The sequence below is a fragment of the Crocodylus porosus genome, unplaced genomic scaffold (genome assembly GCF_001723895.1).
Source record: "Crocodylus porosus isolate Cpor-Errol unplaced genomic scaffold, CroPor_comp1, whole genome shotgun sequence".
Lineage (NCBI taxonomy): Eukaryota > Metazoa > Chordata > Crocodylia > Crocodylidae > Crocodylus > Crocodylus porosus.
In genome coordinates, this window is record NW_017728920.1 from 9,368,567 (window position 1) to 9,386,332 (window position 17,766).

The 17,766-nt window shown below is 40.8% G+C and overlaps 1 protein-coding gene across 3 annotated transcripts in view; it reads right to left on the reverse strand.

Annotated features, from left to right (window-relative positions):
* Positions 1-742: 742 nt before the first annotated feature.
* Positions 743-17,766, reverse strand: part of MICU1 (mitochondrial calcium uptake 1) — a 227,210-nt gene continuing 210,186 nt past the window's right edge. For all 3 annotated transcript variants that reach the window (XM_019538568.1, XM_019538566.1, XM_019538565.1), the window contains 2 exons: positions 5,950-6,039; positions 743-1,870 (listed from right to left, as the gene is read on the reverse strand). In XM_019538568.1, coding sequence (XP_019394113.1) covers positions 1,710-1,870; positions 5,950-6,039 — 251 coding nt within the window. In that variant the 3' untranslated portion in view covers positions 743-1,709. The remainder of the gene's footprint in view (positions 1,871-5,949; positions 6,040-17,766) is intronic.

The window sequence follows — 17,766 nt, forward strand, 5'->3', positions numbered from 1 at the left end:
CGCCCTGTGCAGATCTGGGGAGCACATGCCCCCCCCACCCTCCCAGGGCGCAAACAGCAGTGGGAGCTGCCTTCCCTCCTCTCCACCCCAATACAGCCAGTTTTTGTTATAGTGGTACAGATCCAATATTGGACCGATATATTGGTGCACCTCTACTGGCAGGACCAGCCGCACATCATAGTCTACGTTGCCCCCCATGCCTGGCCTGGGAGGGGCCGAGGCACCCATTGTGGCCTGGATAAAATCCCTTGGCAGGCCAGATCTGGTTCCCAGGATGTATTTTGCCTACCCCTGCCTTAGCTGCTAATTGTGGAAGAGGCCTCTGTCAGTCTGCCCTTCAGACTGCTTCTGGGGAACAGGCTGTGGTATTACAGAGGAGGGGAAGGTTCAGGACAGAGGCAGAAGAAATGCTACCCTCAATACTGCTTTGGAGAAGATGGACTTCTGTTTTCAGGAAGCAAAAATTCTGGGTGAAAGTTAATAAAGTGAGATGGAACCCACAGGTGAAGGCCTGGTGACAGTCCACAAAGCAAGTGTTGATTTGGCTGACTATCAGCCTCAAGACCATTACTGCTTCCAGCTGGGATAGTGGGAGGTGTTGGGATGAAAGGCAGTTCTTTAATAAGTACTGTTGAGGGTTCTTTTTGGCTAAACACTGTATGTAAAAATTCTTGCAGGATTCTTTCAAAACAGCAAGAATATTTACCTGCAAGTAATAATTGAAAAAAACACAACTCTAACCTTCTCTGAAACTGACTGTTGTGTTTACTTCTTGTATTTTTAGGAGGCATTCATTTTCAGCAGAAATTACCCTTTTTATGGGCTTGCTGCCAATGCAAAATCAAACTGCTACAAGTCACAAGGATTCCTCCCATAAAATAAGTGAAATAAGAATATTTGCTTTTGCTGTGAACCAATATAATTAAAGCCATATTTTACAAGCAGTCAGGCGTTCACTTAACATTTTTAAGCCAATGTGCTGTGTCCAAAAGAATAATCCCAGAGGGGAAGAAGTCTCCTATTAAAAAAGAATTACAAAGGGCATATATGTGCAGGTGCTTAGGCATTGTAAGATTCTTGTGATAGAGGAAAAAGCCAGGGAAAAAAAATAGTCATTATTCTTAACTCCTTATATAAAAGGCAACAACTGTCATGGGGCATGCATACCATCCTCATTTCATAGAAACCTGTGAGATAAAATCTTGTCTCATGGGGAAAAAAAAATCAGGTTTGAGAAAGTTCTGAGGTTTTACTCTCACCCTTATCTCTGCCTTTCTTATAAACAACTTCAGCACTCTCACTGTTTGATGCACTTAACTGCACTGTTGACCAATGTTTTTTTCTGGCACTATTATGTTCTACACAATACCCTAGGTTTGTTGGATGCAGACTACAGCATAGAAGCAAAACAATACACAGAGATAATTAATTTTCCTGAGAGATAAATATCACAGAGGCAAAAGCACTAGCAAGATAAAATATACAGTAGGCTTCAATTTCCATTAAGGTGTTTAGAGAAATCTCAGTTAACTGTCTTTGTTTCTTTCTAGTTCAGTGTAGCAACGAGGTTGTCATCCAGGAGATATCTGCATGATGAACATTCATCTGCAGAACACCTGACTTGATGGCATGACATACTGCCAGAGCAGCACAGGTAGACACATGGCCCCATCAGCATGTGGTAATCCAGCTTCTTCCACTGTCTGTGGTTATTGTTTAGGCATGGTGAAGTCCCAAGCTGTCTCCTGAGCGCATTTCCACATTGCCCTCATGAGTCGTGTAAATCCCATGTCTTTGGGCTTCTCTAAGCCTCTCATAAGTCGCTGCTTCATAATGGCAACAAACTCCTTGTTACTCAACTCTCCATTTCCTAAGAGAAGAAAAAGAAAAATTATTAAGAGTACAAAAATAAGAAGCCTAAAAATATTTGGAGCCAAAAGCTTGATTTCCTTCAGAGAAAAGTATCAAAGTGGCTCATGTTTTCTTCAGTCTCCTGAAAGATCAAATGTTGGCAATGTACAAACTTAGTTGTATTTGTAGCTAAAACGTTTCAACTAAATGGACGTTTCAGAGCTGGCAGCCATTGTATTTCTGGTGTCACAATAGCACTTCTTTTCCAACATGATGGTGAGTGCCAGGAGAGGGCTCCGACACTGTATCTTAAATTAATATAGTATATAATTTGGAGTTTAGAAATTATGAGCTATTACCTTATAGTAATCTCTCAGGACAACATGATGAGCAAAATAGTAGATTTAAAAAAAATATTCTCTCTCTTGCCAATTACAATGTCATATCCTTCCCAGGCAAGGCCCAATTATTAACTGAAATAATTACTGGTTTTAAAAATGTTTACTTTGTGGTTTATTCGAATAAGAGGCTTAGAGATGCAACGTTCACCAACCAAATACATGGCAGAAGGAGCTGTCATAGTTTCAGTGACAGATTCAACAACTTTGTTTCCAAAGGTCTGAGTTTTTTTCATAACAACAGAAATCTTGCATTTAATTTGGGTGTGCGGGAAACTCAGATGGCAAAACCCCTGACACTGCAAAGTCGCCCATCTGCGATCATGTATAATTCAGCAGAGTTTTCATATACCTATACTAAGCAGCATATTATATCCAGCAACACATTATCAGGACCTTGAAATGTTTAAAATAGATATAGTTCATCTACTTGTCTACAGAACTAGCTGGAACTTGAATTTTCTGTTTCAGGAAAAAAATCAGAAGTTAACTGTTTGCTCCAGTTCAAATTGGAGTAAACAGTTGCTTCAAAACTTCATGTGAAACAAATTCCAAACAAAAATGAAATTTTGAGACGACTGGTTTAGGAAAACAATAGCAGCTTTTACGTGACCACTGCTAGCACTACAGACTGCTGGGAAATAATGTACAACAAACAAATGAAAACCAGGTAAAATTAAAACATTTTCTAAAGTTAGAATTTTTATTTCAATGTTATTTCTGATTTTCCCCCTCACAGGAATTTGTCAAAATCAATGTGATTTTGTGAAAAAATAATAGTTTAGTCAAAACACCTTTTTCTAATGAAAAAAATCTGTTTGGACAGAAGTTTTCTGAACAGCTGTATTTGTTCAGTTCCAGTTGCTGTGCAAAGATATATATTGATTTCATTCATGATGCCATGTTATAGAGTTTGGATTAGTTTGCCACAAAGAAATCTAGGGTCCTGTATGAAATCCAATCTTATCCTGCAATTATATTTTTCATACAGGATTGACATTTGAGGTGTTAAGATAGAAAAGTTGCACAGATGAGAAATAAAATTTACAAAGATGGAAAAGTAGTTAAAGGAAAGACACTAAAAAAAAAAGTACTTAATGTTAGATGTCTAGAATAAAATCAGAAGCAAGAGTCTGAGTTGATTGTGAACATGGATATTTCTTGTGGAGACTTCACTGAAGTAATTTAAAAGTTGGATGCTTTTTAAATTTATATTTATATTATTTTTAAATATATGTATGCAAAGCCAAATGTTGCCAAGTTTCATTCCAATGTTAGTTTTCACGATAAATTATAGTCCCTTGGATTTCTAATGAATATGCTGACAGACTCTGAAAGGATGGTTGCAAACCTGAGTCAGACACACAACATGATGCATTGCCTCTGTTTCAATGTGACTTGGTTGGTATACAGTCCTTGAAATCCCTATCTAGCTTCCAGGTAATTTTGTAGGCTGATGTTGGTTTCCGCAGGACCTCTTGATAAAGAAAGAAAACGGATTCTTGACAGGTCTATCCTCGGAGCTTATTCCTTCGTCCTTACCAATCATTTAAAAGGCAAGCTGTCTCATCCTAATTGTGTCTTCATTGTAGAGGCTTTTCCACACTAGCTCAGTACAAAAACCAAGAAATACTCAAAAGACAGCAAAGATTGATGGCCATCCTGATTTAAAAAGCTCTAATCTAAATAATAATAATACCATTGAAGGTATTCAACAACCTTGCTTTGTTCTATTGATGCATAGAGCAAATGACCCCGGTACCATTCCATCAGGGAAGCTGTTACTCGTTTGGATTGGTTTAAGGGGATTGTCAAACTGAGAGAAGTTTGAAAATATAACTCCTTCTGCAACTTTTTTACTTCATGGAAAAGTAACGAACTCCCTTCCCCCCACCACAGGATTGTTTCTAAAAATAGGGTCTTGATGCTATATTTATTGTTTGATCCTTGTGTAAACTTGATGCAATCTTTTCCCCCCCCCATCTGTAAGCCACTTATTTCAGCATCATTAAACTTTAACTTCCATGTCATTTCACAGGAAGGCAAACCGAACTACTTCCAATAGGCTGCAACTGTAAACCTCATAAAACTGGGATAGTGTCCTTGCTTCTGAACTCCCTCCCTCACACCCAAGTCACCTGTTTACCATCCAAGCTAGCTGTCTGTAAGAAATATCAGCAGCTATATTTATTCTTCAGACAATGAGCCAGTTAAATTGCATAATGTTTTCCAGATCAAAACAGGCAGGCACTAGGAACCACATTAGTTACACGTTTAATAAATTAGTACTTTTTGATCTGGGTGGGTTTTTTTGGACTGCTTTCAACTGCAAATGTGGGCAAAGAAATTCCAGTAAAGTATCAGGGGGAAAATGAAATTCCTTACAACTCTGCAAATTTTTTATACCTATCTATCTAGAAATGTCTGCATATATGGGCCAAGTGAAAAATAGAGATCTGTGTTTACTTTTTTTTGCTACAATCCTATATTTGCAGAGAGATTTCCCTGAGTATAGGAGTATTTTCCCTACAAGGTATGACATCAAAATATTTCTGGGAATATCCAAATTGAGTAGGTTTGGATACATACCAATTTACACTAATCTCAAATCCTAACTTGTGGCTTTAGGACTGAATCAGAAATATCTGTTTAACCACGGAAAAGAAGCAATTCAAATTTCCTTCAAAAGTTAAAAAATGTGTGAAGAAGCTGAAGTGAGGGGAAGGAGAAGGAAGGGGCTGCAAATTATACAGTAATTTGGAAGATGGACATTTTGTTCATTGACTGTGCTTCCAGGGCCTACTCTTGAGCTGCATTGTAGCTATCATCCTAGACGGCTGAAAACTCTTTTTTAAATCTTGTAATTTTTTTTGTTAATCAACCCGAGACTGTGACATGATGAGTTTGCTACCCTGAAGTGCTTCTAGCCTCTGCATAAGCAGGCTTTTGGGATTAACTTTCAGGTTTCCTGTATGGCAATGCACATTCCTGTCATTAATTAGCTAATGTTTGTATAGAGCTTTGAAAATGCAAATGCTAAATGTTTTTATTACCAGCACTAGACCATAATTGCTAGTTTTGTTAAATGACTATTGTTTCTGCAAAAAGAAGGTAAGCTGCTTTTTCTCTGCAGAAAGCTGTCCATCCAGAAATCTGACATGAAAAAGTCTCTCACACAATTCAAACATCTAGTTCAACAGTGTTTAAACCTTCAAGGAGCACTGTGCACCACCACTGAACCCCTCTGGAAAGATGCATACATTTAACAGACCACACTGTGATGGACTGTGAAAAGAACAATGAAAACCACCATGAAATGGATAAACATGCCAGGAGAGGCCAGCCTGGAGAGGAGAAATGAAAATCACAGCAGAGATTAAAAAAACCAAACAACCAACCCCCAAAATCCAGTTAGGCTAAGTGAAAAGAATCTCCAAATTTTAATAATTTTGACTGCCTCTGGTTACCAATGTTACCTTTAGTATCTCTGCTTTATCAGGTGCAAAATGGTGATTATTATTCTGTTGCTGCTAAGTCTGTTGAACATAAGCCAACATATGCCTTCTAAACATTTCTGAAATGAACACAGAGCAGTACATAGCTTGTTTCTTTGAGGGTTTTTAAAAAATATTTATAAATTATGCAACATATTGGGAATACAAACAGGGGTGACAATAAGTTAAAAAAGAAACTCACTCACCATCACAGTCGAAGAGAGCAAACACCACATCACACACGTGGTCGGAAAGCTCCACTTTTGCCACTGTCCTGGCTACCTGCTGCATAGTGACTGAAACAAAATAAGGACACAAAATTAACAGATTGCAGCAATCAGAATTCATCATTTTCTTTTTGTCTCTTTCACAGGAAATACTGACAAAAAGCTACATTTCAAGGAGGATAGAAACGAAGTCTTCAACTCGTTCAAATTCCCTCCTCGACATTAGACTTCTCCACAAAAGACCTTTGTTTCATTACCAGACGCTAGGGTTGATTGCTGTATGGTTACTGACGAGCATCCAAGTGTTATTTTGTTATTAGAATAAAAGCATTAACACACTTAATTCCCCCAAATTCCCATTTCTTGTTTGCAAAGTCTACACAAGATGAACTGTGGATTTTTTTCAAGCTTTTTGCTCCTTAAAAATCAGATTAAAGTGTCAGAACTGAAGTAAGCACCAGACATGTAATTATCGACTTCCCCTGGTTACTGACTCCCAAATGCAGGCATTATTGATACGGTGGCTGTTTTTTCTGGTGCTGCAACGGCGACAGTCCAAAAATGATTTCACAGTGGATTCTGCAAGCTTAAAATAAATCATTCTTCCTACTAGGCATTTCAGAGCCAACACAAACTCATAAGCAAATCCCAATATCTGGGGAAATAACATCCTGCATCTTCTCTGAACAGGCTCTGCAGACATTACAAAATCTTATGTTTGCAATACACAGTAGTGATAACAAGAGGCACAGTGGACTGTGTATGTCTCAAGACTTTCAGCTGAGACCACAAGTAAGGAAGCATTTTGTGATTTCATCAATTCTGCAGCAGACAGTCATTCATGTCAAACTGTCATGTAGTTCATGGTTGCTTCCTGATTATAAAACTCAGTGGCTTAGCCCAGGGATGACCAAGATTTGGCCTGAAGAGCCATGCCATCCAGACCACAGGGCTCACCATGGGTCCAGACATTTGGAAGTATGGTGAGCTGTGGCAGTGTTAATTGTTGTGGCTCCCAGAGCTGCAGCAATTAACACTGCCACTGCTTGCCCTGCATCTAAGTTTCCAGACCCTGGGGGCTGAATCTGGAAGTCATGTCATTGGGCCTAAAGGGCTGTCCAGGGGCTGGAAATCTGGGGGTGGGCAAAACAGCAGGTATCCCAGCTCTGGGACTTCCAGCAATTAATACTGCTCCTGCCAAATTCCAGATCCACCCAGGGCCAGGTGATACCGCTCTACATTCTGGCTCCCGTCTGCAGACTTGCCCCACACCAGTTGAAGAGGACACCACTGGACTAGCTAATACACATTCACACTGGTAAAGTCCAACTCCCTCTCTTTATTCTCTGTTTTGGAGTTGATAATTATGTGAAGAGGATGAAGTAGGAAGGCTTAAGGTCATGGTTCTTTGGTTTGTACTGAAATTATTTTGCTGGCTGTTTTGTTTTATAAGCCTAATAAAATTGTAAAGATATAAAGAAAGGTCCAGAATTGAGTTAGTAGCAATTGAGGCTAAGGAGGAAGAACACTGAAATTATTTTCTTCCATTTATATTAAAAATGATGGGTTTTACTATAATGTTAGTGTATTTTAGTTGGTCTTTATCTTATACAGAATCTCATGCTCTATAAACACATTTGTTACAGTTAGAGAAACTGAAAGCATGCTCTAGTATTATGCTACCATTTTTTATTATTTTGTTCAGGAAGTACCTTTAGTCACATTACTTGAATGTCTACTTTTTATTGCAATAAAAGGTAATGAAATGCAGCCTACCATATATTTTGAGATATATGGATAGTGATATAAGAGACGTGTCAATAATAATTTGCTTCTTTTATATAAAACAATAATTGTAAGTTCAGTGCATGATTGAGGTGGTCAAGTTAGTAAGAAACTAGTCATAACTGCCTCTCTGCACCAGACAGAGTCTGATCTTATGTTACAATTGATTTGATAAGGTAGCAGGTGATCCTACACAGAGATGGGTGTCTAGCACCAAAATGAAAGCTTCAGAGCAGGGCTTCCCAACCTTTTCCTCAGCATGACTACATTTAAACATGGGAAATTTTTTGCAATCCCAAAATGATGCAGACAAAAATCAACAAGGAACGATTCATCAAATTTCCGCTTTCATGTCTTGCATTCATGTAAAACATATTTCACTCACCCAGTATCGATACACTGATTTTATGTCAGCTTCCTGTAACATACAAGTGCCTTGCGTCAGAGCTGCAACTGTCTTGTGTGGACAAATAACTGCTACGTGCAGGAGTTGCATACTTACAAATAAGAAACGTATTCATCATAATCAGTCAAGACTGACGAGTGTCTTTGCAACCCCATTTTTTATCATTGCAACCTCAAATAAGTTTGCAAGGTTGGGAACCACTGCTTTAGAGACTCTCAAGCTTCAGCTGTTTCTCATGTGAATATATGCAGATAGTCATTTGTTAACCCAAACAGCTAAAAACTTGTCCTTATATTTCTCCAAAATGAGGAAGACAAAGAGGAGACTTCAAAAAGCTTAAAATATGAAAAAAGAAAATGTTGTTTTTTAGCAGGTGGGATTAACAGTGATTGGGACACATATTCCATCAAAATGATTCAGTTTTCAATACGATGTCCAAAATAAGGCAGTCAAGCATTTGTACTCTTAGTAGTAAGTGGAAAACAGTAAATGGTCTCTTCCATTTGTAGTAACTCACTGAAAAACACTGTGAAATCACACAAAACTGAAACCACCCCTGAAGAGTGTGTGACAGCAGCAAACAGTGTTTATAATAATGGCATATCAATTTAGTACTAGACTTCTGACAGAGACAGAATTCACCCTGTACAACTTACTTGCAGGGAGCCCAGAAATATATTAAATTGAATGGCAGGGAGTGTAGTTCAGATAAGGGAAGGAAAGGAGAGTGGAGCAGATATTAGCAGAAGAATTCTTTTTGAAGTGCCTTTTTATAAACTTAATAATAATGATAGGAGGACAACTCACATTTTCACAGTTCTATGATCTGTGGTAGGCTTCTCAGGAAGACAAAAATCAAGTTTCCAACAGGCTAATTTTTAATGGTAAAATCAGAGCCTGGTAGGCAAGCAGGAAAAACCAGCAATTTTACAGAGATTGAGAAATAGGATCAACCTCAGAAGGAAACACAAACTGGCAGAAGACAGAACCATTGAGTGAATCCCACTGTCTTCATTCCTCTGTGGCTCATTTCCTGTGATCTCGTCCCATATACGTGTCTTTCATAAATTATAAATATTGGAATTAATTACAAAAATGGCTGCTCACATTCAGACTAATAAGAGTTCTCAATTTAAAAAGCATTTGTAGTAAGAGTAGATGTGTTTCTGAGATTCTGATGAGATGCTAGTAAATGCTTGGAGGTCCTTTTTACCTAGTTTCTCTTTCATTCCAAAATCAAACTCCCTCCATTTTTGTATTCATCTCTCATTAATATCCACTTACCCCTACACTAAGGGTGACACCTGCTATGGCAGCAGGCAGAAATACTGCATCATGGTAGGTCTCCTCATGGTAAAAGCCCTGTAGTACCAACCATTATCTATCCCCTTTGATTCCAGTTCAGTGGTCCAAAGCTGACAAACGTCTTCCCTCTGGTTAATGATCTGGAGAATGGGTCCTGCTTTTGGCAGTGAGAAGAGCCAACTTGTCATTCAACAGGATGGAAGTTCCTGACCTGACCGCCAGTGCCAAAAACCAAAAAGCAGCCCTTGAAAATAAGTTTATTATCCACCGACCCACCATCAGCAGTTTTCAGAATGCTCATGTCTTGTTTCTGCAAAACTGCATCTGACAATACTTCTAGGATAACATTGATGAAGCAATGACATAATAGGTAGACTATATTTAAGGAACACTGAGTTTTTAATCTTACCATATAAAATATTTTCTCTCTCTTCTATTCTATTTAAGAGAAAACTAAAATTAGATAGCGTGTATTAAAACTCTGGTGGCAGGCACACATTTTACTATAATTATTCCTTTCAAGTCTGTAGATTCGCCCCATATATATTACTACTATAGTTCTTTTCTAGAAATCACTCTACTGCTCTATATTGCAGAAGTAACCTATATACAACATGGTATGGCTGGTGTCTCCGAGTCCTCTTTGGCCTTGGAGATCAGGATTTGTATGGGGGTGGAAAGGCTTGAAAGAGGATTGATGCTTATGTAGTTACTTTAGAAAGCTGGTTCAATTTTGTTAAATAGCTCTGAGTCAGTCCCTTGCCAACTGAACAGCAGGGAAACCTCATACGTAAATTACGCCCACACCTAGCTGTATTATAAATTGCACTGCAATCGCACACAGAAAAGGAAGCAGGGAGAGCCCAAATGCAAAGGAAAAACAAGAATACCTATTTATAAACCTTCAATGTTTTAAGCTACAAAATGACCAACGCAGGCGCATGCATATGCACACACACACTCTTCTTTTGGTCCCTCTAAAAGTTGTTTCTTTAAAACATAAGTTAGAAGACAAAGCATTCAAACTGCTGAACTGTAGTTTAAGCTAATGGGTCCAATATTCTGTCCTACAAAAAGCTCTCTGCAGCAATCTTTAAGATTTAACCTGCTCACACTAGCATCAAATATCCATGAATCATAATTAAATTACAGTGGCTGAAGTAATTTCCCCCCCTATTTTGAGAGACCCACAGGCAATTAATTCCATATTTCCTGCAAAAACCCTTTAGGTCTCCAGTACTGTGGGGCTATCCAGGTTTCCCCTTCTGATGTAGTTCAACAAGGACAAATTCAACATCTGTTAGGTCAAAAGAGTAAGGAGGCAGATAAAGTTTCATTACTCCTTATATTCTGATCCTCCTGTAAACTGTCTCTGCAGAGCCTGAAACAATATTGTTGATGACTGTGCTGCTGCCTAATGAATCTTGGACCCAGCTGACACGCAACAGATGGATGAGCACACCTCTGTATAATGTTGTTGATGATCCTCTATTCATAGTTAATCACCTGACACACTTGCTCCCTTCCTTAGTGGATAGCTCTTGTGGAGTCCAGGACCAGCATTTCAGGTCACTGGCAAGCAGTTTAACAATTCCCAGACCAAGAAACTGCGGCCAGTATCAAAAGCCTTGCCTTGAGGATGCTTCTGATAATTTGATGTGCATATAAGGGCTCTAAATTGTGTACAGATTAACAATTTACCAAGTGATCTCTCAAAAGACTTGGACACAAAGGATGGGGAAATTGATCTCCAGAGAAAACATATTTAAGATTGAGTTCTCTGGATCACCTTGAGATAGAGCTCTTTATGCATATGCTGGCATTGTCTAGGGCAGCAGGTAACATACTTTTGGAATGCATAACTGCAAACAGAGCTTACTAACTGGAAGCGGGGCAGGGAAGGCAAGGGCGAGGACAAACAACCACACATACAGGGCTGGACTAACCCTTTAATGGGCCCGAGGCAAACAAAGTTGTGGGCCCCAGGTGGGTGAAGACCCCTCTCCCCACCCCGGTGCTGCCACCTGTGGCGACTGGGGTGTGGAGCACATGTTAGTAAGCAGCTACCACTGGGGCAAGACTGGTGGAAGGGAAGGGAAGGACGGGAGAGAGACAGGGCCATTTGCGCTGCCACCATGGAGGGAAGGGCCGGTTCCCCCCACAGCTCAGGGCCCTAGGCATGTGCCTAGTTTGCCTATGTGTTAATCTAGCCCTGCACACATATATGCACACATGCATGTGCACACCCAAACTAACAAGTAGCAACATGCAAAGAATATAAGTCCTGCTCGCTGACCCCTGTGCAGACCTTTTTATTCTGAGTTGCAGCTTAATACATTGTTGTAGAGATCTCCTAAGTGGTGGCTCTGGCTTTTGTAAAACAGTCACAGGTGCATCTCTCCCAAAGGTAGTAACAAAAGCTTTATTTGCCTTCACCTAAGCAGGGAAAGGACATGCCAATACAGGCCAATTGCTTAACCATCACCACGACTCCAAACTCACTAATTCAGGTTCCTGTAGGACTGCCAGATTTCAGTAGGTGTAGCTCCACTGCCCCAGCATCTCAGAAGGCAAACAGCTTTCAGGTTGTGTACTAAAAAACCCTTCTTCAAACTCAAACTCAAAGCACTATCCTGCCTTTTTCCTGTGGCCCCAGACTCTGCTTTTAAGCAAGAGTCCCTTGGACTTTCAGAGCTAAATCAACATTATTAGCCAGTAACTTTTCTGGCTAATTGCTGAGGTAACCCAACTGATTTCCACTCCACTTTCACTCAGCACAATCACAAGAAAAAACAGCACAAAAGCAAGCTGGACAAAAATGCTGCAGCAGAAAACATGGTGGAGGGAAGAACAAGGCAACATGATCTTTCATTTTCTGTCCGTATCATATTTACTCACTCTATCATACCACATATGGCACATATTTTATAAATGACACAAAAGTCCACTAAGCTCCTGCCCATTCTGTCACACAGACCTAGTCTCCTTATAAAGGCAGGGCAATTTAAGGCACTATTTCAGGCTGTGCAGAGGATAATGAGAAAGAAAAAAAACTTGTAACACAATGAAATTCTGAAATGAAGAGAGGAAAAAGTGGCCTCCGGAGTATTTCTGTGTAATTGCCTTTGATGCAAAATCCTTTCCCAGGCAGCTATGCCTATGGTGACCCAGTTTCAAATCACCTGGCTTGCTACTGAAAAAGTGGTTAGAAACATAAAAAGATGTGAGCACTGGGTTGTTATGATTCTGGACTGCTGTCAAAAATGTGTCAAACGAACCCCTTATCTGCCAAGTTTGTTTACGCCATGTATATACCTCCACTCCTAACAAAAGACTTGGGAAGCGTATAGTAAGAGATGGACTGCATGAAAGGTCTCCTAGCCACAGCCACCACCTGATGATCTAGGTGCAGCAGAGGATCCAGGAGGATCCCAAGTTTGTGAACACGAGTGACAAGGGTGTCCAAACTCCACCGATGATAGCCGATTGCCACCCGCTAAAGTCAAGTGGTCTGCCTACCACAATCACCTGCCTAGTCTGGATTCAGTTTTCACTGATTTATCCACCTCCAGTTCCCAGCTGCAGCCAGGTGCTGGGAAAGAATTGAGACTGTGGGGCCAGGGTCAGAAGAGAAGGAGAGGCGGAGTTGAGCGTCATCAGCATACATCTCACTCCAAATCTCCACACAAACCTCATATACACATTTAAAGGGAAGGGCAACAAGATGGAGTCCTGGGGGGCTCCAAAGGAAAGGTCTCATGGGGATCACAAGCATTTGGCCACAGCAGATCATTTTGAAGGGGCAACACGTAGCCAAATTCTTATCCCATTTTTATTGGATTCTAGTTATGACCATTGATTACTTAAGAAATGACAATTACAGATTTTTCCTCCCAGGTTTCCCCTAACATTCACTTGTCTGTAATAGCTTCACACAAATACACATCAGAATGCATTTATATTATATGCATAAATACATTTACATATATTATGGAGGCATCTGTAAGTGTTTCATCACATGGGCTTTATTATCACATGATTTTTTTTGTAGTTAGGCACGAAGGGGTCACCAATTTTGCCTGTGGCTTTTGGGCATTTTGGCTGCTTGCAGGTGGTAATCCCCCCCAAAAAACAAAAACAAAACAAAACAAAAACCACACTTTACTAGAAGCAGCAGCATATTACTTCAGCCTGGCTCTGCAGCATCTGGAAAGATCAGAGGGGCTTTTTGGCACTTTTAGCTAAAGCTGGGTCTATCAGCTATTAGATCAAAGTGCCAAGAAATCCCCACTGAAGCGCCTGATCTTTACAGATATCAGGCAAGCTGGGTTGAAGTAACATGCTGCCTCTTCTGCGCGTGCGCAGGGCTAGGTGTGGGAATGCATGGAGTTTAAAGTAAAGCACCATTTTTTTGGGAGGGCACGGGGGGTTATGCCTGCAAGCACCCTTTATGAATTATTTGAACTACTACATCAAGTACAGGCACAACAATGTCACTAGAAACAAACCCTTTCTATAGTGGCACAGAGTAGGGGTTTTTAGACTTTTTTAGTCTAAGCACCCCCCAGTGGCCAGATGCTGAATGGGTAGGCGGGGATGGAGCACCATCGCCTCCCAGGAGCAGGGCCGGGGTGCAGCAGAGAAGCTTACTGGGCTGGGGTGAGGGCAGTGGCACCCCTCTGCATGGTGGGGTGTGCTCACTGGGCTGGGCTGGGGTGTGGCAGCGGTGGCTGCTGCGTGCAAACCTCCCCACCCTGCAGAGGGGTGTCACTGCCCTTGCCCTGCCCTGCCCTGCCCCTGGAAGGCAGCAGCGTTTCATCCCCGTCTGCACGCGCTTACCCCCTAGGACCAGTCCAAGTACACATACCTCTGGTTGACAACCCCTGGCATATGATTTCCTCCTATCTTCCTTTAACCCTACAAATCAGTGGAAGTACCTGGTGTTCTGAAAGGCTAACATAACTTAAATTGCACAACGATAATTGCTTGATCTGTCCTTTTATGTCTTATTTATCCAATACAACATATCACAAATGCAAAAATGACAAAAGGATTGTATACTTTGAAGACAAAATTTGATCTCTGCCTCTAGATTTTGCATAAATAGCTGTACTTTTTATACACATTACTAAGGCTAGATACAGACATTCAAAAAGCCTGAAGCAGAATCTCAGTTTGCGATTTTCTGTAAGCAGCGTAGTTTAGTTCAGTAGCCCACAGAACACACATTTGCCCTTTGGTGGGGGGCCTGCAGGTTGCCTTAGACTGAGTTCAGCTGTTTTTAAGCCAGTCTGTGCACGTCAAACATCTGTTCTGGTACAGGTTTAGATCAGTTTCTGATTACGTATACTGGTAAAAGTGTAATATCTATATCTGGCCTAAGTGACTGGAACCAGCTTGGATAACTCACTGGGGGGGAATAAGCATATAGCTCCACTAGTCTATATTTTAATTATTACCTTAGCATTCCAATCCTCACCATGTTGTATATTCATGTTTAATATTTTCTTCACACTCTTCATCTAGATTCTCCAAGTGTTCTGCAGACAGTTTTTCAGACTATGAGAGGTTAATCCCCTGAGCACTTAATCAGGCTTCAGTGGCATGAAGAAGATGTGTATTTAAGATTCAGTAAACAAGAATCACTTGCAGCTTTGAGTACCAGTACTGAGAAACATTAGAACATTATAATTAAAGTATAATACAGGTAACCTGAAGATCTGAATCTTGGCAATGCCTCGGGCTCCAGCCATCTGTAAACTGCAGCCAGCAACACTTACCTGCCATGCAAATTTGTTGTGCAACATTTAAAGCTTTAAAAAGTATTAGTCTGGATAAACTTATTTCCCAAATATATTGCTTCCCAGTTTTATCAAAATCTTCCAGGAAGCTATTAGGTTTTTGGAGGGTTTTTTTTTCCCTTTTTATTCTTTGAAAGATGCTTATCTCAGTCTTTTCTGTAATTCAACCTTTGTGCAAGGTCATTTTATTTTTTGCATCAGATTAAATTTATATTAGGTATGATAGCAGGTCTTTATAATAGACCCCCTCAATTTAAAATACATTTATATCAATGATTTCTTTGACAAATTCTGACCAAGTTCAGATACTGCTATTAGCATTAGCTCTGCTACACTGCAACAGTTTTTTATACCTCTGATTGTGCTTGTGCTGAAGAAATCCATATATTCTAGATTTAAGGTCTGTAGTCTCACCAAGCAGCTCAGTTAGCTCCAATGCTGTTTGATTAAGAACATTGCTAAGACAGGACTGAACATGTAGACTGAACAAGCTGTACTCCAGCAAGGGGCTGCCTGAATTGAGGAGGGAAGGTCAACAAGACAAAAAAGCTCTATTTCCTGGCAAGACTGCACTGAGTGTGCAGATAACTGGAAAGAGTGGCTCTCAAGAACAGCAGTACAGCTTGGTTAATGGAAGGTTACAGGTTTCGCTAACAGAAGACCCTCTGAAGTTTAAGATCTGTTCATTTATGAATGACAGAGTGGCAGTCCGATTTAAATGCAGGTTTCAGGGGCCAATATGCAATATTTTGATACTATATATACAACCCTGAGCCATAAGTCCTTAAAACCAGCAAAGTAAGTCCTTTTGTGTGAAAAGACCGACTATAGGGTCATCATGTTTAAACAACAGATATACTGTTTGGTTCTTATTTATTATTTAAGATGTTATTTCCAATTTGAAGACAGTTCCATCACTTTTTGCAGATTTTAGAGATTTTTAGATCAAATGCGAGTTCTTACCCTTGGGATTAAAACGAAAGCCTTCTAAGTTTGACAGGAAACACTACAGATGTGTCTATACAGGAAAATGAATGTGGGACTAGCATGAGCTTATTTAATTTAGCTAGCATGGGTAGCAATAGCTGGAAAGATGCAGTGAACATCTCCAAGAGAGGTGAACTAGTTAATTCTAAGTGAGGGGGGTTAATTTTAAAGTTGTATAGTAAAAAAATTAAAAGCCCCAAACTGCTAAGTATTCTGCTACTAAGGGATTGATGGAGTTTGAGTATTAGTCATTTTTTCTGCCAATATGACCCCCAAATAGTATTCTATTGCAATTTATGCAGTGTGACAGAAGAATAAATTTACTGAGTTATGCTTTGGATCTACAGTAGTCCTATAATCACTAAAAGACCATATCGCTGAATATTTTATAATTACAGTAAGTTCTCAAGTTATAAAATCAGCCAGGTCTGACTGCTCATGTAGGTTCCTAGCCAGAATGTAGGTTCCTAGCCAGGAGGTGCACAGCCCCACTAGGGGAGATGCCTTGTTGGACCTGGTGCTGGCCACTGGTGACAACCTGGTGAGGGGGCTGCGGGTGCTCGACCACCTAGGTGATAGTGATCATCGCCTGATGGAATTCACCATCCAGCGCAAGGTGGCAAAGGCCTGCAGCAAGGCAGCTGCCCTAGATTTCAGGAGGGCGGACTTCAATGAGCTAAGGAGAATAGTCGGGGAAGCACTGAGGTCCTGGAGGGGAGCCAGATGTCCAAGAAGAGTGGTTGCTCCTTAAGGAGATGATCCTCCAAACCCAAATGGGGGTAATCCTGACACGGATCAAGGGGAGCAGGAGGGCACAAAAGCCCCCATGGCTCACCAAAAGCATCCAGGAATGTCTTCTAGCTAAAAGGGAGGCATACACCCAATGGAAGGGAGGGGCCATCACCAGGGAGGATTATACTGCAGTTGCTCAGGGATGCAGGGGGGCAGTCAGGAAGGCCAAGACAGAGATGGAACTGGGACTAGCTTCCTGGATCAAGGACAACAAGAAGTCCTTTTTTAAATACATAGGGGACAAAAAGAAGGTACTGGGTAACGTGGGGCCCCTGCAAGACACTCTAGGAAATTTGGTCGTCACACCAGATGACAAAGCTAACCTATTTAACGACTTCTTTGCCTCCATTTTCCTGAGCAGGGACCAGATCAGCCCCACACAGGGCCCCTCTCAGGCCCCAGGGGAGGCGCACCTAGGCCAAGGGTCAGGAAGGATCTAGTCAGGGAACTTCTGGAGGGACTGGATGCATTTAAATCAGCTGGTCTGGACAATCTCCACCCCAGAGTGCTGAGGGAATTAGCTGAGGTCATTGTGGGACCTCTGGCATGGCTTTACAAGCACTCATGGTGCTCTGGTGTGGTGCCAGAGGACTGGAAGAGGGCCAATGTGGTTCCCATCGTCAAAAAAGGGAGGAAGGAAGACCCAGGGAACTATAGGCCAGTTAGTTTTACCTCGATCCTGGGTAAGCTTTTTGAGAAAATTATTCTTGAACATGTCCA